At 40.8% G+C, this 24484-nt stretch overlaps 1 protein-coding gene across 2 annotated transcripts in view; it reads left to right on the top strand.

The window, feature by feature from the left end:
• Window positions 1–24484, top strand: part of NUP54 (nucleoporin 54) — a 153614-nt gene that overhangs the window by 27634 nt on the left and 101496 nt on the right. For both annotated transcript variants that reach the window (XM_053703402.1, XM_053703401.1), the window contains exons 7-8: window positions 18219–18415; window positions 19309–19363. In XM_053703402.1, coding sequence (XP_053559377.1) covers window positions 18219–18415; window positions 19309–19363 — 252 coding nt within the window. The remainder of the gene's footprint in view (window positions 1–18218; window positions 18416–19308; window positions 19364–24484) is intronic.

Below are 24484 nucleotides of genomic sequence, written 5' to 3'. Positions count from 1 at the left end.
GTCGTGGCTATCTCGAATGTTCCCTCCCAGAAATCTGAGGAGGACGATACTTCGGTAGCATCTGAGGGTGAAAACAGGTTTAAGCTGGAACACCTCCGTTTGTTACTTAAGGAGGTTTTGGCTACCTTGGATGACTCCGACACTACTGTTGTAGTTAATCCTAAGAAGTCTAGTAAGCTTAACAAATATTTTGATGTACCTTCCATGGTGGAGGTTTTTCCTGTACCAGATCGAGCTACAGAGATTATTGCTAGGAAATGGGAGAGACCGGGTATCCCTTTTTCTCCATCCCCTATTTTTAAGAAGATGTTTCCTATAGCAGACTCTATCAAGGAATCTTGGCAGACGTTCCCTAAGGTGGAAGGGGCAATTTCCACTTTAGCTAAGAGGACCACTATTCCCATAGAGCAGAGCTTTCCAAACTTTTTATGGTGGTGACACACTTTTTAGACCTACATCATTTTGCGACACAGTAATTCAGTTGTACTGGCAAACAGGAGGTTAAACTAACTTGTTTTAAGAGATACGGACACATACATAAATGATATAATAACGAAATGTATTTACAAGTAACAGTATGTATGTGCAAGAATTAAAAATTTTTTTAACACCAATAGCTACTTACTATTTTTATGGGATGTATGAGGTTGATGGGATGAACACAATTTCTGAATATTTGGTGGAATATATAAAGACACTCGCATTTTATCATCAAGCATTTTTAAGTTTCCCCTTCCTATCCATATATCAAGAGCGGGAGCAGCAATGCACTACTGGGAGCTAGTTGCAGAAAAAACCCCACTGACTTCTGACTTCAGCTCAGCGTTTAAGCTGCCGCCCTCAGAGCTCTGCAAGTTGCACTCACTACTGCCCGCACTGCAAACACACTGCTGTCCCACTCACTGACTACACATGCAGTCACGAGTCAATTAAGGAGACTACACGTGCAATCAGGAGCCAATGTGCCGCCAAAGCCGCCAATGGGAATAGTTTCAGTTCCCACTAAGCTGCGCCAATAGGTTAAGATGATCTGTGACCCCCTAAGTATCAATCACGTGTCAACCATGTGATATGCGTAGCAGGCAGGCGGGAAGTCAGAAACCAAAAAAATAAATTTTAAAAAATTTATGCTGAAGCAGGGACACGCCTACACACTGCTGCCGACACACTAGTGTGTCCCGACACACAGTTTGGAAAGCACTGCCATAGAGGATAGTTGTTCCTTTAAAGATCCGATGGATAAGAAGTTGGAGGGGTTGCTCAAGAAGATGTATGTACACCAGGGTTTACAATGGCAACCTGCGGTGTGTATTGCTACCATCACTAGAGCGGCAGCATACTGGTTTGATGCATTGTCTGATTCTATTCGGACAGACACTCCCCTTGAAGAGATCCAGGATAGGATCAAGGCCCTTAAGTTGGCCAATTCCTTTATTATGGATGCTTCCCTACAGGTTATTAAGCTGGGAGCAAAGATTTCCGAGTTTGCCGTACTGGCCCTCAGAGCTTTATGGTTAAAATCCTGGTCTGCGGATGTGTCATCTAAGTCTAAGCTTTTGGCGATTCCTTACAAGGGTAAGACCTTGTTTGGGCCGGGATTGACGGAAATTATTGCTGACATTACGGGAGGAAAGGGTAATTTCCTCCCTCAGGATAAGAGGAATAAGCAGAAAGGACGTCAGAGTAATTTTCGATCCTTTCGAAACTTCAAGGGTAAGCCTTCCTCTACCAAGCAGGAACAGTCCAAGCCTTCCTGGAGGCCCAACCAGTCTTGGAACAAGGGAAAGCAATCTAAGAAGCCTGCAAATGACTCGGCATGAAGGGACTGCCCCTGATCCGGGACCGGATCTTGTGGGGGGCGTACTTTCTTTCTTCGATCAGGCTTGAGTTCGGGATGTTTAAGATCCCTGGGCAGTGGACATTGTGTCCCAGGGATACAAACTAGAGTTCAAGACCTTTCCTCCCAGGGGCAGGTTTCTGCTCTGAAGATTATCTGTAGACCAGATAAAAACTTGCACTGTGTTCGGGACCTGGGAGTGATAGTTCCTGTTCCAATGCAGGAACAGGGTCTGGGATTTTACTCTAATCTGTTCGCTGTTCCCAAAAAAGAGGGAACTTTTAGACCAATTTTAGACCTCAAAAGTCTAAACAAATTCCTCAGAGTACCGTCCTTCAAGATGGAAACTATTCGTTCCATTCTTCCCTTGGTTCAGGAGGGTCAATTTATGACAACAGTAGATTTAAAGGACGCGTACCTGCATGTTCCTATCCACACGGATCATCACAAGTTTCTGAGGTTCGCATTTCTAGACAAACACTTCCAATTTGTGGCTCTTCCATTCGCCTTGCCACAGCTCCCAGAATTTTTTCAAAAGTTCTGGGATCCCTGTTGGTGGTGCTCCGGTTGCAGGGCATTGCAGTGGCGCCTTATCTGGATGACATTCTGGTTCAGGCGCCATCCTTTCAACAAGCAAAATCCCACACGGAGATGTTATCCTTCCTGCAATCTCACGGATGGAAGGTGAATTTGGAAAAGAGTTCCTTAATTCCAGCTACAAGGGTAGTGTTCTTGGGAACTATAATAGATGTCCAAGAGGAAAAAGAAGAATTCGCCAGGCACCTTCAATAGCTTAAAAATAGTAAACTTTATTGAGTCAAAATTAAAACATAGTGAGAGAGGGGATAAGATACCCCTAAAGTTAAACAGACTGACATGTTTCGGCACAAAACGCCGTAATCATAGTCTCTAAAAACTTTTAAAAGCAAACCGCCTTTTCAATCCAGTGCTCACATATCATTGGTGGGTTACTAATTAAGATTTAAAGGCATACGGGGGATGGAGCATTGTTAAACAATTTTAAGTTAGTAGATATGCTACATAAACATAGATCTATATGCATGCAATTTAGCCTGCTAGCTTAATCAAAAAACATCATTCACCTATGAAATTCAAACATTTTGTAGACAATAAATATACATTTATATTATTAGGATTCACATAAGTCTATCTAGACCCCCTATAAAAGAGTCATAGATAATCTGATCCCTAAGATTGATTAGAGTCCAAGTATCAAATAGCCTACCATCTAAGGGAGATGGTGTTTATATCCCAAAATTTGGGAGAGGATACGTGTATATCCAAACCTTGAAATGCAAACCATACACCTTAAATCGTTAGCTCTAAGTTACTGTATTATATTGTAGAATAAGACACACTCTGTGGGGCATTTTCTAGTAACCACAAAGCATGTACCACAAAGGACAAAAGATTAATTTGTATCCATTATATGTATGTTAAACGTTTGTTGGTACCCACTTACAAAAGACTTATTTATTTGATTTGATTAATTAGATTGATCTTCCCTATTCAGGTGCCCCTATGTCTCCTGAACCTTGTGTGCAAATATAAATTTTATATGTAATTATATTAAAGGTGGCTAGGATCTAATTCCAATGATTAATAAAATCATATTCGGAGTTTAAGCCCAAAGGTCTTTTAGTTTGGAGTCTAAAAATCCAATACATTTCCTGTCTGGACAGGACCTTAAATAAGTTCCCCCCTCTCTTTTGAGGTTGAACCTTTTCCACAATCGTCCATTTCAACGAACGACAGTCTTTGTCGTGTCGCTGGACGAAATGGGACACCAGGGGTGTACTGCTTTTACCCACCCGTATGGTCGACAGGTGTTCTCTAATTCTGGATCTGACCTCCCTGGTGGTCAAACCTATGTACTGAAGTTCACAGGTTGAGCACCAGAGTAGATATATGCAATTGGTCGACCTGCAATTTAGACAAGAGGTAATTTCAAAAGTTTCTCCGGTCACCACCGAAGAGAAGCTATTCCCCACCTGAACATATTCACAGGCCTTACATTGTGAATAGCCACACCTGTAGGTACCCCTGTGTCTAAGCCAGGAGGAAGATGGTACCGCCGCTGAGTCTGGCTTCCTAAGCATAGATGGCGACACTGAATTCCCAATAGTTTTATTTCTCCTGTAGGAGAATCTGCAGCCATTCCTAGCAGTCACAGCAAGGGCATCATCTGCCACCAATAGGTGGAAATGGTTTCTGACTAGGTCACAGATTTCTCCATATTGAGCTGAGTAATCTGTGACAAAGGTTAGTTTATTTTCTTGATCACCCCTATACGGTTGCTTATCCTTTAGGAGTTGTTCTCTAGACAGGGAATTAACCTCATACCGAGCCTTTTTAATGATCTTTTTGTTATACCCTCTTTGTAGTAGACGTTGTTCTAATTCATCTGCATGTCTCTTGTAGCTGAGGGGTAGAGTACAATTGCGTTTCAATCGCACAAACTGCCCCTTAGCTACCGAATAGGGCATTTGTTTCGGATGACAGCTCTTAGCATGTAGGAGACTGTTGCCTGATATTGGTTTCCTATAGACTTCAGAGGTGACTCTACCTGTTGGCCATCCCTTCAGTTCCAAATCAAGATAATGCACTATGTGCTTGTTAAACTCAAGTGTAAACCGTAAGTTTACATCATTGGTTCTTAAGTAATCCACAAAACATTCAGCCTGATCTTTTTCACCCTGCCAGACAAACAGCAGGTCGTCTATGTAGCGTAGGTATAGCAGGATGGCAGGTCTGAAGGGGTTTCTATCCGCATAGATGCTGGACCGCTCCCACCAACCCATGAACAAGTTAGCATAGGTTGGCGCAAACTTGGCTCCCATGGTGGTCCCGCATCTCAGCAAATAGAACTCCCCCTCGAACTGAAAATAGTTATGTGACAACAAAAACTGTGTCACCTCCAGTACAAAATTTCTGAAAGGCTCACTGTGTGTGGTCCCATTCTCTAGAAAATAAGCGACTGCTTTTAGACCCCAAACATGGGGTATAGAGGAATATAATGAGACCACATCCACAGTGAGCCAACCACAATCCGGTAACCATCTCAGGTCTTCAACTTTATTCAACACCTGTTTGGAGTCCCTAGTATAACTAGGGAGGGATTTGACCAAGGGTTGAAGTACCCCATCCAGCCACTCAGAATGGTGCTCCAACATTGAGCCTATACCATTGACTATAGGTCTACCCTGTACATTTACTAGAGTTTTATGCACCTTCGGTAGGTGGTGAAATAGTGGGATAACTGGATGTTCCACATAAAGGTATTTAGATGTTTCTAAATCAATAAGCCCATCCTCTACTGCTCCATCTAGAAGGTGCATTAGCTCTCGTTGAAACCTGTTGGTAGGGTTCTGTCTAAGATGTTCATAACTGTCTGTGTCTTGCAGCTGTCTCAATGCTTCTTTAATATAGTCAGCCCTGTCCATTATGACCACTGAGCCCCCCTTATCAGCCTGCTTAATCACCAGGCTAGGGTTTTGTTCCAATGATTTTAGGGCAAAGCGTTCATTCCTAGTCAAGTTATTACCACCTGTCGTCCGTGTTAATGAAAGCTGTCTTAAGTCATTTTCCACTCTTTTGTAGAAGGTTTCAATAATGTTACCTCTGCTCTGTATTGGGTAGAAAGTAGAGGGGTTACGATACCTTTTAATAATATCCTTATTAGTCACATCCATTGATGTAGACCCCTCTACTTCCAACTCCCCCAGAGCGATCAGGTCACATGTTTCCATAAACCCCAAACTTTTGGGCCAGGTGTTATGGTCTAAAAGCAGTCGCTTATTTTCTAGAGAATGGGACCACACACAGTGAGCCTTTCAGAAATTTTGTACTGGAGGTGACACAGTTTTTGTTGTCACATAACTATTTTCAGTTCGAGGGGGAGTTCTATTTGCAGAGATGCGGGACCGCCATGGGAGCCAAGTTTGCGCCAACCTATGCTAACTTGTTCATGGGTTGGTGGGAGCGGTCCAGCATCTATGCGGATAGAAACCCCTTCAGACCTGCCATCCTGCTATACCTACGCTACATAGACGACCTGCTGTTTGTCTGGCCGGGTGAAAAAGATCAGGCTGAATGTTTTGTGGATTACTTAAGAACCAATGATGTAAACTTACGGTTTACACTTGAGTTTAACAAGCACATAGTGCATTATCTTGATTTGGAACTGAAGGGATGGCCAACAGGTAGAGTCACCTCTGAAGTCTATAGGAAACCAATATCAGGCAACAGTCTCCTACATGCTAAGAGCTGTCATCCGAAACAAATGCCCTATTCGGTAGCTAAGGGGCAGTTTGTGCGATTGAAACGCAATTGTACTCTACCCCTCAGCTACAAGAGACATGCAGACGAATTAGAACAACGTCTACTACAAAGAGGGTATAACAAAAAGATCATTAAAAAGGCTCGGTATGAGGTTAATTCCCTGTCTAGAGAACAACTCCTAAAGGATAAGCAACCGTATAGGGGTGATCAAGAAAATAAACTAACCTTTGTCACAGATTACTCAGCTCAATATGGAGAAATCTGTGACCTAGTCAGAAACCATTTCCACCTATTGGTGGCAGATGATGCCCTTGCTGTGACTGCTAGGAATGGCTGCAGATTCTCCTACAGGAGAAATAAAACTATTGGGAATTCAGTGTCGCCATCTATGCTTAGGAAGCCAGACTCAGCGGCGGTACCATCTTCCTCCTGGCTTAGACACAGGGGTACCTACAGGTGTGGCTATTCACAATGTAAGGCCTGTGAATATGTTCAGGTGGGGAATAGCTTCTCTTCGGTGGTGACCGGAGAAACTTTTGAAATTACCTCTTGTCTAAATTGCAGGTCGACCAATTGCATATATCTACTCTGGTGCTCAACCTGTGAAATTCAGTACATAGGTTTGACCACCAGGGAGGTCAGATCCAGAATTAGAGAACACCTGTCGACCATACGGGTGGGTAAAAGCAGTACACCCCTGGTGTCCCATTTCGTCCAGCGACACGACAAAGACTGTCGTTCGTTGAAATGGACGATTGTGGAAAAGGTTCAACCTCAAAAGAGAGGGGGGAACTTATTTAAGGTCCTGTCCAGACAGGAAATGTATTGGATTTTTAGACTCCAAACTAAAAGACCTTTGGGCTTAAACTCCGAATATGATTTTATTAATCATTGGAATTAGATCCTAGCCACCTTTAATATAATTACATATAAAATTTATATTTGCACACAAGGTTCAGGAGACATAGGGGCACCTGAATAGGGAAGATCAATCTAATTAATCAAATCAAATAAATAAGTCTTTTGTAAGTGGGTACCAACAAACGTTTAACATACATATAATGGATACAAATTAATCTTTTGTCCTTTGTGGTACATGCTTTGTGTTTACTAGAAAATGCTCCACAGAGTGTGTCTTATTCTACAATATAATACAGTAACTTAGAGCTAACGATTTAAGGTGTATGGTTTGCATTTCAAGGTTTGGATATACACGTATCCTCTCCCAAATTTTGGGATATAAACACCATCTCCCTTAGATGGTAGGCTATTTGATACTTGGACTCTAATCAATCTTAGGGATCAGATTATCTATGACTCTTTTATAGGGGGTCTAGATAGACTTATGTGAATCCTAATAATATAAATGTATATTTATTGTCTACAAAATGTTTGAATTTCATAGGTGAATGATGTTTTTTGATTAAGCTAGCAGGCTAAATTGCATGCATATAGATCTATGTTTATGTAGCATATCTACTAACTTAAAATTGTTTAACAATGCTCCATCCCCCGTATGCCTTTAAATCTTAATTAGTAACCCACCAATGATATGTGAGCACTGGATTGAAAAGGCGGTTTGTTTTTAAAAGTTTTTAGAGACTATGATTACGGCGTTTTGTGCCGAAACATGTCAGTCTGTTTAACTTTAGGGGTATCTTATCCCCTCTCTCACTATGTTTTAATTTTGACTCAATAAAGTTTACTATTTTTAAGCTATTGAAGGTGCCTGGCGAATTCTTCTTTTTCCTCTTGGACTTCCTTTTGCCACTGCTAGGCACCTAGCTGCATTTGCCGGCTGGAGACGCGGACCAAAGTTTTTGCTGATCAAAGACACAGTATCCCGCTGCATAGAAACATAAGTTTCCCTACACCCGGTACAGTTTACTTTTGGTACACAAGACATTCGCATTGGATTACTGGGACTGTTGAGATACATTTCTCCGGTTCCTCCGATTCAACTATATTGCGTCAGAGGCTTGACTCCCCACAAGGACCAATCAGTGAGGAGTTCAGAGATACACCCAGGTCCGAGACACAGTCAGGCTGTTGGTGACGGCGTTCGTTCCGCTAATGGTGGACGGGCTGGGGCCCGGTGAAGCGCACACAAAAGACTCCCGGGCTGCCGGAGAAGGATCTCATTCCGCGGTTAGTGGACGGGTCGGTACCCGGTGTAAACGGCAGCCGGTGAGTGAAACTAGCCTTATGTTTGAAGACTGTTTGGTCGATATACCTGCCTCTGAAATTCTACCTTTTGATATCTGCAACTTACTTACCGGGTAACAGGGTTGTTTGCATATGGGATCGAAAGTTCCACTTAAGGAAAAAATTTACTCAGGACTTTCATACCTTTATTATCTGGGAACTTTATTTAGCATTGTATTGGTCTGCTTACTATACTCCAGGATTGCGGGGTATTGCCAAGTGATTAAAGTGATTGATTGAAGTACAAATCTTCGAATGTAACGAGCATTTGCCCCTGCAAGATATACTTAGTTCTATTATCTGGCTTACATATATATATGTTTGATTAGTGACAATATAGGTTGGGTCCTCCTCCTTTTTTCAACTATAATAGATGGCCCTATCAATGAAAATTTTTCTGACAGAAGTCAGGAAATCAAAGATTTTCGATTCTTGTCTGGCGCTTCAGTCCTCTCCTCGGCCATCAGTGGCTCAATGTATGGAGGTAATCGGTCTGATGGTAGCTGCCATGGACATCATTCCATTTGTCCGTTTCCACCTCAGACCTCTGCAGTTATGCATGCTCGGGCAGTGGAACGGAGATTATGCGAACCTGTCTCCACGATTACATCTGGATCAGGAGACAAGGGATTCCCTTCTTTGTTGGTTGTCTCAGGATCATCTCTCCCAGGGAACCTGCTTCCGCAAATCCACCTGGGTGATTTGTGACAACGGATGCCAGCCTACTGGGATGGGGAGCAGTCTGGGGCTCTCTAAAGGCTCAGGGGACATGGACTCGGAAGGAGTCTGTTCTACCCATAAACATTCTGCTGAGAGCAATGCTCGCCTGGCCTCGGCCCGGTTTATCAGGTTCCAGTCGGACAACATAACTTCAGTGGCTTACATCAACCATCAGGGGGGTACTCTGAGTTCCTTGGCCATGACAGAGGTAGCCAAGATAATTCAGTGGGCGGAGGGAGACCCACAGCTGCTGTCTGTCTGCAATCCACATTCCAGGAGTAGACAACTGGGAAGCGGATTTTCTGAGCAGACAGACCTTTCACCCGTGGGAGTGGGAACTCCATCCTGAAGTGTTTTCCAGCTTGATTCTCAAATGGGGACAGCCGGAATTGGATCTCATGGCATCTCGGCAGAATGCCAAGCTCCCAAGGTATGGGTCAAGGGATCCTCAGGCTGTACTGATAGATGCTCTGGCGGTCCCTTGGAATTTCAGTCTTGCATACCTATTTCCTCAGTTCGCTCTCCTTCATCGGGTCATTGCTCGAATCAAACAGGAGAGGGCGTCGGTGATCCTCATTGCACCAGCATGGTCTCGCAGGATCTGGTATGCAGATCTAGTGAAGATGTCATCTCTCCCTCCTTGGAGACTTCCACTAAGGAAGGAGCTTTTACTTCAAGGGCCCTTCCTTCACCCAAATCTACTTTCTCTGAAGCTGACTGCCTGGGGATTGAACGCTTAATTTTATCTAAGCGTGGGTTTTCTGAGTCGGTCATTGAGACTATGATTCAGGCTCGTAAGCCTGTTACCAGGAAGATTTACTATAAGATATGGCGTAAATATCTGTATTGGTGTGAATCCAGAGGCTACTCTTGGAGTAGAGTTCGGATTCCTAGAATTTTTGCCTTTTCTCCAAGAGGGTTTGGAGAAGGGTTTATCGGCAAGTTCCTTAAAGGGTCAAATATCGGCCTTGTCTATTTTGTTGCATAACCGTCTGGTGGATGTACCAGACGTGCAATCGTTCTGTCAGGCCTTGGTAAGAATCAGGCCTGTGTTCAAACCTGTTACTCATCCCTGGAGTCTTAACTTTGTTCTTAAGGTTCTTCAGCAGGCTCTGTTTGAGCCTATGCATTCCTTAGATATTAAACTGTTATCTTGGAAGGTTCTGTTTCTTGTTGCTATTTCATCTGCTCGTAGAGTTTGAGCTCTCAGCATTACAGTATGAGTCTCCTTACCTTTTTTTTTTTTTCATTCGGATAAGGTAGTTTTGCATACTAAGTTAGGGTTTCTCCCTAAAGTGGTTTCAGATCGGAACATTAATCAGGAGATTGTTGTTCCTTCTTTATGTCTTAAACCTTCTTCTCATAAGGAACGTCTGCTGCACAACCTAGACGTGGTGCGTGCATTAAAATTCTATTTACTGATTTTTGTCAGTCTTCTGCTTTGTTTGTGGTTTTCTCGGGGAAACGTAAGGGGCAGAAAGCTACGACTGCTTCTCTTTTTTTTTGTGGCTGAAGAGTATCATTCACTTGACTTATGAAACTGCTGGACAGCAGCCTCTTGAGAGAGTTACGGCTCATTCTACGAGGGCTGTTTCCTCTTCCTGGGCATTCAAAAATGAAGCTTCTGTGGAACAGATTTGCAAGGCTGCAACTTGGTCCTCTCTTCACACTTTTTAAAAATTATATAAATTTGATACTTTTGCCTCGGCTGAAGCTTCTTTGGGGAGAAATGTTCTTCAAGCAGTGGTGCCTTCTGTTTAGGCTCCCTGTCTTGTCCCTCCCTTATCGGTGTCCTCTAGCTTGGGTATTGATTCCCAATAGTAATTAGATGATCCGTGGACTCACTGTGTCATTAGAAAGAAAACTAAATTTATGCTTACCTGATAAATTTATTTCTTGACACGGTGAGTCCACGGCCCGCCCTGTTTTTAAGACAGTGTTTTGTTTTTTTATATGTTATAAACCTCAGACACCTCTGCACCTTGTTGCTTCTTTTCTCTCCTTTACTTCAGTCGAATTACTGGGGTTAGAGGGAAGGGAGGTGATATTTAACAGCTTTGTTGTGGTGCTCTTTGCCGCCTCCTGCTGGGAGTGATATTCCCAATAGTAATTAGATGATTCGTGGACTCACCGTGTCAAGAAAGAAAGAAATTTATCAGGTAAGCATAAATTTTGTTTTTTTGGCAGCTGGGTAACATTATGAAGTAGGCGGGCAGGGACAGTATAATACTTTGTAAGATTATAACATTTTCTGTTATTTATAAATGTTAATAAGCTATCTAAACCACAAATGTATTGCATCATTTAACATGTAAATAATTTAATATGAGCAAATATTAGCTTAAAGGGACAGTCTAGTCAAAATTAAACTTTCACAATTCAGATAGGGTATGCATTTTTAAACAACTTTAAATTCACTTTTATCATCAAATTTTGCTTTGTTCTCTTGGTGTTCTTTGTTGAAAACTAAACCTAGATAGGCTCATTTGCTAATTTCTAAAGCCTTGAAGGCCGCCCCTTATTTCAATGCATTTGGCAGTTTTTCACAGCTAGATGGCGTAAGTTCATGTGTGCCATACAGATAACATTGTGGCACTGATTGGCTAGACTGCAAATCTGACAAAAGAACTGAAATAAGGGGGCAGGTAATCACAGAAGTAAAAAGTATATTAATATAACGGTGTTGGTTATGCAAAACTAGGGAATGGGTAATAAAGGGATTATCTATCTTTTTAAACAATAACAATTCTGGAGTAGACTTTAATATTTAATATTGGCCTAAATTTTAGCTGGGTGGTCAGTAAAAGGGGTTTATCGTGCCTGTTTGCACACCTATTACAAATTCAAAGTGAACGCTTTCACTTGAGTGCAATTGAATTTAACGTGTGTCGGGATATCGCGAGTTCAGAGCTCTGGTTAACTTACGCTTCAATAAAAAGTTGCACAAAACACATCAAAATTATTAAAAGTACAGTTGCACTCATAATAACACTATATATATATATATATATATATATATATATATATATATATATATATATATATATATATATATATATATATATATATATATATATATATATATACATACACACAAAACACGAAAGGGAACTGCACTCTCATACCGGACTGGGTACACATCCCATGACCCTGCAACATGCTCAGCCCTGGGTGCCACTGGCACTCACAGGAAGCTGTGCTGTCCCCAGAGTCACAAGCAGTTAACCCCAGACAGGTCTGGGTGCAAGAACCATAGGGAAAATTACAAAACATGTCCCATTTGGACAGATGTGGTAACTAACCTTTCCATTTTTGCTTTTAAATCTTAGCTGAGAGCTTGTAAGTGAGTGCTGGGTTTTCTCTGTGTGTGTGAGATATATATATATATATATATAGTTGTGCTCATAAGTTTACATACCATGGCAAAATTTATGATTTCTTGGCCATTTTTCAGAGAATATGAATAACACAAAAACTTTTCTTTCACTCATGGTTAGTGTTTGGCAGAAGCCATTTATTATCAATCAATTGTGTTTACTCTTTTTAAATCATAATGACAACAGAAACTACCCAAATGACCCTGATCAAAAGTTTACATACCCTGGTGATTTTGGCCTGATAACATGCACACAAGTTGACACAAAGGGGTTCAGTGACGTGCGGTGACGTCAGAGGCTGGTGAGGCACTAGATATGATACGCCGGAGAAACACATATGCTGCGGGCCTCACGTACCCCCAACAGGGCAGGTTTTAATTATAGCTGAACCAGTGCATACCTCAATATGCAGTTGCTGTGCACAGTTTGCACTTAATGACAGGTGGAAGGCTGGAAGCCAAAACAATATAAGTACACATATCTTGCTTAACTGCCCTCACTATCATATATCTATCCCATCTACTATACACCAATTTTCATATAACTGCATGTAATAGACACCACTATAATAGACACTACTATAAAGAATAATATGCACAGATACTGATCTAGAAAATCCAGTATAAAACAGTTTAAAAACTTACTTAGAAGCTCCCAGTTTAGCTCTGTTAAAAAGGTAGTTGGAAAGCCCACTGCAAGTGAGAATTGGAAAAAGCAGACACTTCCCTCTCCCCCGCATATGAAAAGACCCTTTAAACAAAAAGGAGCAAGCTGGAGTAGGTATATGTCAGTAGGGTATTCTCCTAAAACTTTGGGGCTTGGTTAAGAGTCTGAAAATCAGAGCAATGTTATTTAAAAATAAGCAAAACTATACAGCTCTACATATCCATATCTGTACCTTTTTTACTTGCGATGCCCTGAATTATTTTTCAAAACCAAATGACATTGTCATCTATATTAAAAAAAAGAAAAAGGAAAAAAAAGAGAGCACTATGCTCATTGTACAAACTTTAAAATGTATCTGTAATAGTGAAAAATGTAAAACTAGATAATATTTACATTTGTTTTATTATTATTTTAATAGTGTCTAACAGGTTGTCCACATTTCCTGCCATAACATTCCTTTATACCCCTAAGAAAGTGCTGTAACACACCAGTGTGTCCAGACAAGCTGGTTGAGATTACCTGTTGATACTTATCATGGCAGTAATTTAGGAAATGTGATGTGTCACAGAAAAACTATACAACAAGCCCTGTTGCGACACACACTAAAACTATTACAAAACAACAAGACAGCAGTATTATCCCACATAAATGTACATAAATATGTCTCATGCCCAAATAAGGAATATGAGATTATTATTTATGCAATGTGAGAGTTGTCAATATTCCCACTGCTGTCTTCTAAATACATTAGCGTATAAATTCACAGTTTCACACTCATATTAATAAGTAAAAAAAAAAAAATAAACAGTTCTGTGAATTTAAATTCTGACTACTATTTCAAAAATTAATCTACATATATTTATTTACGGAAATAAATATATCTGGTTCCTAAAATGGCTTTTGTATATCTTTGCTTGCTGCTAGATTTGTAACAAATTTGTTAATCCTTGCATGAGATGACTTAATAATACATACAGCTTTCAGTACTATCTACTATTCCTTTTTTTTATTTTGCAGCATGTTTGAACTTTGAATTATTTTGAACAGTACACCAACAGTTTTAAAACACAGTGCTGTGCCACTTTACTTGTGAGATTATAAGTGGGGGGGTGAATTAGTATAGGGAGATAGATAGTACAATTTAATGAGCTACTATATAAATATTTAGGCAAATGAAAAATATGAAAATCACAAAATAAAGATTACACAAATAAAAACACACCGTTAAAAACACACACAGAAGATGATATACGTTAAAATATGTCAGCCACTCAACAATTCCTGAGATTCTTATAATATAGCATTTGACTGTATGTTTTTAATTGTGTAATCTTTATTTTGTAATTTTCATATTTTTCATTTGCCTAAATAATATATAGTAGCTCATTAAATTGTACTATCTCCCTATACTAATTCGCCATATGTTTTAGCTTTTTGTATCACTTGGTGGTTGATTTCAATAGCGCAAATCCTTTTGTGCCCCTTTTTTATTGCACCAGACTTGTTGCAATAAAAACAGAAAATGGAGGCAAACTCAGCAGCACCACAGTAAAACTGCACTTAAACAAATAATTACATGAACACACAGGGCCGGACTGGGAATAAAAAGCAGCCCTGGAAAAATTAAAGATCAGCCCTATATTTATATATTATGTTAAGATAGATAGAAAGAAAGATAAACACACAAGACAACAGAATTTTGTATAAAATATTTATATATACACATAGAAATACAAGTGTGTGTGTGTGTGTGTATGTATATATATATATATATATATATATATTGTGTATGCTTGTGTGTGCGTCTATGTATATATGTACTGTGTATATATATATATTTATATATATATATATATATATATATATATATATTTTATTTAGTGTTGAAAGTGTGGATACCTGCAATTTGGAGCAAACATTAGCTGAAGCAGAGCTACAGTGTTTACATAAACAATGTCTTATAAATCAGAGCAGTGAGAGATATATTGGGGTGCTGGTACTGGAACAAAAAACACACTTTATTTTTTCCTGAAGTGCTGCAACAGTACTTACTACAAAGTATTGCAGCGTGGTTGTTCTTATCCTCTGCTAATGAATTTACTGCCAGTCTCATCTGCCTGCACGGGGAGATAGTACCTCCCTGATCACATTCTTTAGTTTCCAGCTAATGACTAACGTGACCTCCGGTCTCCTACTGCCCTAATAAATCTGTCACACAGTCACAGCGTAAGCATAGTAAGAATAAAAGTATGAGCTGAGCGAGCATGTAAGCCAGGGGGAGGCATCATCAAAGGGGAACAAAGTGCCGGTGTGCAAATTAAACAGAACACATATTTTGCAGGAATAGATGCTGCTCTAGTCTAATTTGACAGGTCAGCCAGCCCAGCTTGCAGCAGCCCAGGCACCGGGAAAAGTCAGAGTCAGACAGAGTGATTGCTAGTCTACCCGTACCCCATACAATCATGTGAACGTCTTCAACTGACAGGTTTTGTGTTGCCTGCAACGGCGATGACAACACAAAACCTGTCAGTTGAAGTTCACATGTTCTAACTGCTAAGGCTACGAGTCGACCAAGGTAATGGGGACACTGCAAGTGCCAGTTTTACAAATAATTACCCTGCCAGGCTGCCAGCATCTCCTTGCGGCATTGAAGACTCATCACTCTTCTGACTCTAAGACACTCTGAGTCTGCGCCTCTGTTGGCTCTTTCCCGCCTGGCGCCCAGACCTACCAGCTAGCTCGTCTCTCTGATAATCTGAAAAAAGAGTGGGGCGCTGATTGGCTGTGCTTATGCTGAGGCTGGATAATAATATAGCCTCTATTGAGTAGTATGAGCCGTGCAAATTTAGAGACTTAATGCTTAAGTGCCACTGGGTGGCAGTCTATAGCGGCTCATTTGCTCTAATGCACCCATATTGCGCAAAGGGAGGGGAGCTGAACGGCTCACAGCCTCTCCTTCCTTGCACAATATGGATGGATGGAATGTGTGCTTGCGTGCTAATTAAGTTTTATGAAATTGTCAAATTGCACGGTGGTGGCAGCAGGGGTGGGGAGATAGGGGGGGTCCATTGGAATTAAAAAATATATATATATTAAAACATTTAAAAAAACTTTTTTTTTATTTTTTATTAAAATTATTAAAAAAGTGTAATTACACACATAGGACAGGTGAGGCGCTGCCTCACCTGCCTCCTATGACTGCACGTCACTGGTTTGAATGGCTATTAAAGGTAACCATCCTCACCTGTGATCTGTTTTCTTGTAATTAGTGTGTGTGTGTGTGTATAAAAGGTCAATGAGTTTCTGGACTCCTGACAGACCCTTGCATCTTTCATCCAGTGCTGCACTGACGATTCTGGATTCTGAGTCATGGGGAAAGCAAAAGAATTGTCAAAAGGATCTGCGGGAAAAGGTAGTTAAACTGTATAAAACAGGCAAGGGATATAAAAAGATATCCAAGGATATGAGAATGCAAATCAGCAGTGTTCAAACTCTAATCAAGAAGTGGAAAATTAGGGGTTCTGTTGAAACCAAACCACGGTCAGGTAAACCAACTAAAATTTCAGCCACAAAATTGTTCGGGTTGCAAAGACAAACCCACAAATAACTATAGGTGAAATACAGGTCATGTGGTGTGGCTGTTTCAAGATGCACAATAAGGAGGCACTTGAAGAAAGATGGGCTGCATGGTCGAGTCGCCAGAAGAAAGCCATTACTACACAAATGCCACAAAGTATCCCGCTTACAATACGCCAAACAGCACAGAGACAAGCCTCAAACCTTCTGGCACAAAGTCATTTGGAGTGATGAGACAAAAATTGAGCTTTTTGGCCACAACCATAAACGCTACATTTGGAGAGGAGTCAACAAGGCCTATGATGAAAGGTACACCATTCCTACTGTGAAACACGGAGATGGATCACTGATGTTTTGGGGATGTGTGAGCTACAAAGGCACAGGAAATTTGGTCAGAATTGATGGCAAGATGAATGCAGTACTGTATGTTATCAAACAGAACACCTCATTTTCCACTTCTTGATTAGAGTTTGAACACTGCTGATTTGCATTCTCAATTCCTTGGATGTCTTTTTATATCCCTTTCCTGTTTTATACAGTTCAACTACCTTTTTTCCACAGATCCTTTGACAATTCTTTTTCTTTCCCCATGACTCAGAATCCAGAAACGTCAGTGCAGCACTGGATGAAAGATGCTCATTGACCTTTTATACACACACACTAATTACAAGCAAACAGATCACAGGTGAGGATGGTTACCTTTAATAGCCATTCAAACCCTTGTGTCAACTTGTGTGCATGTTATCAGGCCAAAATCACCAGGGTATGCAAACTTTTGATCAGGGTCATTTGGGTAGTTTCTGTTGTCATTATGATTTAAAAAGAGTAAACGAATTTGATTGATAATAAATGTCTTCAGCCAAACACTAACCGTGAGTGAAAGAAAAGTTTTTGTATTATCATTCATATTCTCTGAAAAATGGCCAAGAAATCATAAATTCTGCCAGGGTATGTAAACTTGGCACAACTGTATGTGTATGTATGTATATGTGTGTGTGCATATTTAATAAAGTTTTATATTGTGTATTTACTGTAAATATTTACATTTTAATGTTCTTCACATAAGGGAATATGTTCTAAATATTTTAAGAACACTTTTTATTAAATATGCACGTGTGTGTGTGAAAATAGAACATATGTGGGAAAAAAAAGTATTTAATGTCAGGTTAGCGCACTTGGTTAAACACGATTGGGTTTGAGCATCTTTTTTTTTTCTTTCCACATTTTCGTACTTGATGTCTATGGGCGGAATACGCTTACGAAGTCGAAAAATTCTAACTTCAGCTTTTTGAGCATGTCTGATGTGAGCAAAAAGCTTGCTTCTAGTGGAGCTACCGTGCGAGCGGGCGCAATAAATAGGCTGCACATGTAATCTAGCTCTTGTGTGTGTGTGTGTGTATATGCATGATCTAGTTTGAGTAGGCAAAGTTTTATTGCAGTTTTTGTGTTTCAGATGTGGGGTTAGGTTTAAAAACATTTTTATTTTTTTAATTTAAAGCCAGTAATTCCCCCCGACTCTCTCTTGCCTTTTTTAGAACTGAGGTTGTAATATACGTTGTTGAGCGTTCTCTTAATGGGACATCTAGAAGAGTTCCAGCCACTACTTTATACAGTTATTTTGAACAAGGAAATATCAAAACACATCTTCAGCAGTTGGGAGTTTGTCTAAGTATTGCCAGAACAGAGCTTTCTCCAGCACAGATCAAGCAGATTCTTCAGAATCCCCCTGCAGGTATGGGATACAATATTGTATGTGGAATAGGATTCTCATAGCAATTGTAGGGACCTAATATAGTAAGTAATTTCAACAATATGTGGAATGTGCATTAAAGGGTCAATTTTTGGCTCTTTCCATTTTTGTTTCACAGGAAGCTTGTTAATCTTCTTGTCATTTTATGTTTCGTCCTAGCTTTAGTTAGGATTAAGTCTGTCATTAAAGGGACGCTGAACCCAAATTATTTTCTTTCATGATTCAGATAGAGCATGACATTTTAAACAACTTTCTAATTTACTGCTATTATCAAATTTTCTTCGTTCTCTTGCTATGTTTATTTTAAAAACAGGAATGTAAATCTTAGCAGCCAGACCATTTTAGGCTCAGCACCATGGATAGCGCTTGCTTATTGGAGGCTTATAACCCAGGTTCTCAAACAAAAATGGGCCCGCTCCTATGCATCGCATTCCTGCTTTTAAAATAAAGATAGCAAGAGAATGAAGAAAAATTGATAATAGGAGTAAATTAGAAAGTTGCTTAAAATTGCATGCTCTAGCTGAATCACAAAATAAAAAATGTGGGTTTAGTGTCCCTTTAAGCAATCATGAGGACAGAAATAATCCAGATCCCAAGTCTAGGTTAGCGTTGTGGTACAGAATTGTTTTTCTCACTTTGCATGCATAAGCGATTTCTATTAAAGCTATGTATGACATAAAACAACGAAAGTAGTGTGAGAAGATTTTCTTGATGGTTAAAAATTGTACCCCGATAGTGCGTATATAAAATAACTTTATATAAACTTTAGGTAGAACCTCTTTACATTATTCAACATGTTTTTTTTAAAACATATATATATTATTTTTTTTTGGTAGCTTCAAGTTAATTTATTACCAATGTTTTGTTTCTACTAGGAGTGGATCCAATTATTTGGGAACAAGCTAAAGTAGATAATCCCGATCCTGAAAAGTGAGTTTCTGCATTACATTTTATAAATTATATTACCAGCCTCTTCTCTCCTATTTAAATTAGATGAACAGTTAGATTGTTTTGTTTGTTGCTTTTTGTGGTCACTCAGCAATTCTATACATTTAGAGCCTTATTGCCCTTGCTTATTGTGTGTGAAATGACTACTGTATAGTCTCAGTTCCATGTTATTAAGTTAATGAATTCAACAATTATGTTACAGACCTTTAGAAGATGTCCCTTTATACTGACAGGTGGATGTATGCCATATATCAGCCGGGATGATTGTATATCAGGATTTTATACCTTCCTCTAGTCCTTTTTTTTTTTTTTTTTTTTTTTTTTTTTTTCTCCCTCAACATTTTGTTGTGTTTAATCGGTATAATCACTTTTCCTCACGAAGGATCCAAATGCATATACAGATGGCCCTCGTTTTACAACGGTTCAATTTACACCGTTTCAGAATAACAACCTTTTCTCCTGTTAAGTGTAGTCAGTCCACGGGTCATCCATTACTTATGGAATATATCTCTTCCTAACAGGAAACTGCAAGAGAATTACCCAGCAGAGCTGCTATATAGCTCCTCCCCTCACCTATCATACTCAGTCATTCTCTTGCAGCCTAACTAAAAAGGAAGCTGTGAGAGATCTGTGGTGTTTTTTTTAACTTAGTTTATTTCTACAATCAAAAGTTTGTTATTTTTAAATGGCACCGGAGTGTGCTGTTTATTCTCAGGCAGCATTAGAAGAAGAATCTGCCTGGGTTTTTTTCTATGGTCTTAGCAGACGTAACTAAGATCCACTGGCTGTTTCTCATCTGAGGAGTGAGGTAACTTCATAGAAGGGGAATAGCATGCAGGGCTCCCCTGCAACAAATGAGGTATGTGCAGTAATTTATTTTCTGAGGAATGGAATTGACTGAGAAAATACTGCTGATACCATTGTAAAGTAAGTTCAGCCTTAAATGCAGTGATAGCGACTGGTATCAGGCTGATGTGTGTGTGTGTGTGTGTGTGTGTGTACACTGAATGTATTTTCTAAGGAATGGAATTGACTCTGAAAATACTGTTAATACTGAAATAATGTATGAGCCTTAACTGCAGTAAAAACGACTGGTAGCAGGCTTATTAATAATAATACATAACTTTCAAATGTATGTTTAAAACGTTTACTGGCTTGTTAATCGTTTTTGTGAGGTACTTGGTGATAAAACTTATTAGGGCATGATTTTTACCACATGGCCATTTTTGTTTTCTGCATAGAAACAGTTTCTGAGCTTCCCCACTGTTGTAATATGAGTGGGAGGGGCCTATTTTAGCGCTTTTTTGCGCAGTAATTATTCAGGCACAGCAGTCCTGTGACAGTGTATTTGACTGTGAGAAAAACGTTAATTATATAATTGTTATCCGTTTTTGGGTACTAAGGGGTTAATCATCCATTTGCTGGTGGGTGCAATCCTTTGCTAACTTAATACATTTACTGTGAAAATTTGGTTGCTATAACTATTTTGGTCATTGTTATTTCAACTGTGTCAGTTTTTCTGTGCTTCTTAAAGGCACAGTAACGTTTTTTATATTGCTTGTAAATTAATTTTGAAAAGTATTTCCAAGTTTGCTAGTCTCATTGCTAGTTTGTTTAAACATGTCTGACTCAGATGAATCTCTTTGTTCACTATGTTTAAAGGCCAATGTGGAGCCCAATAGAAATTTGTGTACTAATTGCATTGATGCTACTTTAAATAAAAGTCAATCTTTACATGTAAAGAAATTATCACCAGACAACGAGGGGGAAGTTATGCCGACTAACTCTCCTCACGTGTCAGTACCTGCGCCTCCCGCTCAGGAGGGGCGTGATTTTGTGGCGCCAAGTACATCAGGGAGGCCCTTACAAATCACTTTGCAAGACATGGCTACTGTTATGACAGAAGTATTATCTAAGTTGCCAGAATTAAGAGGCAAGCGCGATAGCTCTGGGTTAAGGATAGAGCGCGCGGATGAGATGAGAGCCATGTCAGATACTGCGTCACAGTTTGCAGAACGTGAGGACGGAGAGCTTCATTCTGTGGGTGACGGATCTGATCCAGGGAGACTGGATTCAGAGATTTCCAATTTTAAATTTAAGCTAGAGAACCTCCGCACATTGCTAGGGGAGGTATTAGCGGCTCTGAATGATTGTAACACGGTTGCAATTCCAGAGAAATTATGTAGGTTGGATAGATACTATGCGGTACCGGTGTGTACTGACGTATTTCCTATACCAAAAAGGCTTACAGAGATTATTAGCAAGGAGTGGGATAGACCGGGTGTGCCTTTTACCCCTCCTCCCATATTTAGGAAAATGTTTCCTATTGACGCCACCACACGAGACTTATGGCAGACGGTCCCTAAGGTGGAGGGAGCAGTTTCTACTTTAGCTAAGCGTACCACTATCCCGGTGGAGGATAGTTGTGCCTTTTCAGATCCAATGGATAAAAAATTAGAGGGTTACCTTAAGAAAATTTTTGTTCTACAAGGTTTTATTTTACAGCCCCTCGCATGCATTGCGCCTGTCACTGCTGCGGCAGCATTCTGGTTTGAGTCTCTGGAAGAGGCCATTCGCTCAGCTCCATTGGATGAAATAATCAACAAGCTTAAGACACTTAAGCTAGCTAACGCATTTGTTTCTGATGCCGTTGTGCATTTAACCAAACTTACGGCTAAGAACTCCGGATTCGCCATCCAAGCGCGCAGAGCGCTATGGCTTAAATCCTGGTCAGCTGACGTGACTTCTAAATCTAAATTGCTTAATATTCCTTTCAAAGGGCAGACCTTATTCGGGCCCGGCTTGAAAGAAATTATTGCTGACATTACGGGAGGTAAGGGCCATGCTCTACCTCAGGACAGGGCCAAATCAAAGGCCAAACAGTCTAATTTTCGTGCCTTTCGTAACTTCAAGGCAGGAGCAGCATCAACTTCCTCCGCTCCAAAACAGGAAGGAGCTGTTGCTCGTTACAGACAGGGCTGGAAAGTTAACCAGTCCTGGAACAGGGGCAAGCAGGCCAAGAAACCTGCTGCTGCCCCCAAAACAGCATGAAGAGAGGGCCCCCTATCCGGAAACGGATCTAGTGGGGGGCAGACTTTCTCTCTTCGCCCAGGCTTGGGCAAGAGATGTCCAGGATCCCTGGGCGTTGGAGATCATATCTCAGGGATATCTCCTGGACTTCAAAACTTCTCCTCCACGGGGGAGATTTCATCTTTCAAGGTTATCAGCAAACCAAATAAAGAAAGAGGCGTTTCTACGCTGTGTACAAGACCTCTTACTAATGGGGGTAATCCACCCAGTTCCGCGGACGGAACACGGGCAGGGATTCTATTCAAACCTATTTGTGGTTCCCAAGAAAGAGAGAACCTTCAGGCCAATCTTGGACTTAAAAATCCTAAACAAATTTCTAAGAGTTCCATCATTCAAAATGGAAACTATTCGAACCATCCTTCCCATGATCCAAGAGGGCCAGTACATGACCACAGTGGATCTAAAGGATGCCTACCTTCACATACCGATTCACAAGGACCATTACCGGTATCTGAGATTTGCCTTCCTAGACAGGCATTACCAGTTTGTAGCTCTTCCCTTCGGATTAGCTACGGCTCCAAGAATCTTTACAAAAATTCTAGGATAACTTCTGGCGGTACTAAGACCGCGAGGCATAGCGGTGACTCCGTACCTAGACGACATTCTGATACAAGCGTCAAGTTTTCAAACTGCCAAGTCTCATACAGAGATAGTTCTGGCATTTCTGAGGTCGCATGGGTGGAAGGTGAACGTGGAAAAGAGTTCTCTATTACCACTTACAAGAGTTCCCTTTCTAGGGACTCTTATAGATTCTGTAGAGATGAAAATTTACCTGACAGAGGCCAGGTTATTAAAACTTCTAAATGCTTGCCGTGTCCTTCACTCCATTCCACACCCGTCAGTAGCTCAGTGCATGGAAGTAATCGGCTTAATGGTAGCGGCAATGGACATAGTACCATTTGCGCGCCTGCATCTCAGACCGCTGCAATTGTGCATGCTAAATCAGTGGAACGGGGATTACTCAGATTTGTCCCCCCTACTAAATCTGGATCAAGAGACCAGAGATTCTCTTCTATGGTGGCTTTCTCGGCAACCTCTGTCCAAGGGGATGACCTTTCGCAGGCCAGATTGGACGATTGTGACAACAGACGCCAGCCTTCTAGGCTGGGGAGCAGTCTGGAATTCCCTGAAAGCTCAGGGATTATGGACTCAGGAGGAGAAACTCCTCCCAATAAATATTCTGGAGTTAAGAGCAATATTCAATGCTCTCCTAGCTTGGCCTCAGTTAGCAACTCTGAGGTTCATCAGATTTCAGTCGGACAACATCACGACTGTGGCTTACATCAACCATCAAGGGGGAACCAGAAGTTCCCTAGCGATGTTGGAAGTCTCAAAGATAATTCGCTGGGCAGAGTCTCACTCTTGCCACCTGTCAGCGATCTACATCCCAGGCGTGGAGAACTGGGAGGCGGATTTTCTAAGTCGCCAGACTTTTCATCCGGGAGAGTGGGAGCTTCATCCGGAGGTCTTTGCTCAACTGATTCGTCGTTGGGGCAAACCAGATCTGGATCTCATGGCGTCTCGTCAGAACGCCAAGCTTCCTTGTTACGGATCCAGGTCCAGGGACCCGGGAGCGGTGCTGATAGATGCTCTGACAGCCCCTTGGGTCTTCAACATGGCTTATGTGTTTCCACCATTCCCAATGCTTCCTCGTTTGATTGCCAAGATCAAACAGGAGGGAGCTTTGGTGATTCTGATAGCGCCTGCGTGGCCACGCAGGACCTGGTATGCAGACCTAGTGGACATGTCGTCCTGTCCACCGTGGTCTCTGCCTCTGAGACAGGACCTTCTAATTCAGGGTCCTTTCAAACATCCAAATCTAATTTCTCTGAGGCTGACTGCATGGAGATTGAACGTTTGATTCTATCAAAGCGTGGCTTCTCGGAGTCGGTTATTGATACCTTAATACAGGCTAGGAAGCCTGTTACCAGAAAAATTTACCATAAGATATGGCGTAAATATTTACATTGGTGCGAATCCAAGAGTTACTCATGGAGTAAGGTTAGGATTCCT

This window comes from Bombina bombina, chromosome 2 (genome assembly GCF_027579735.1).
Source record: "Bombina bombina isolate aBomBom1 chromosome 2, aBomBom1.pri, whole genome shotgun sequence".
Classification (NCBI taxonomy): domain Eukaryota; kingdom Metazoa; phylum Chordata; class Amphibia; order Anura; family Bombinatoridae; genus Bombina; species Bombina bombina.
The sequence above is the reverse complement of the archived record's forward strand: the minus strand, read 5'-3'. Positions and strand labels throughout refer to the sequence as shown.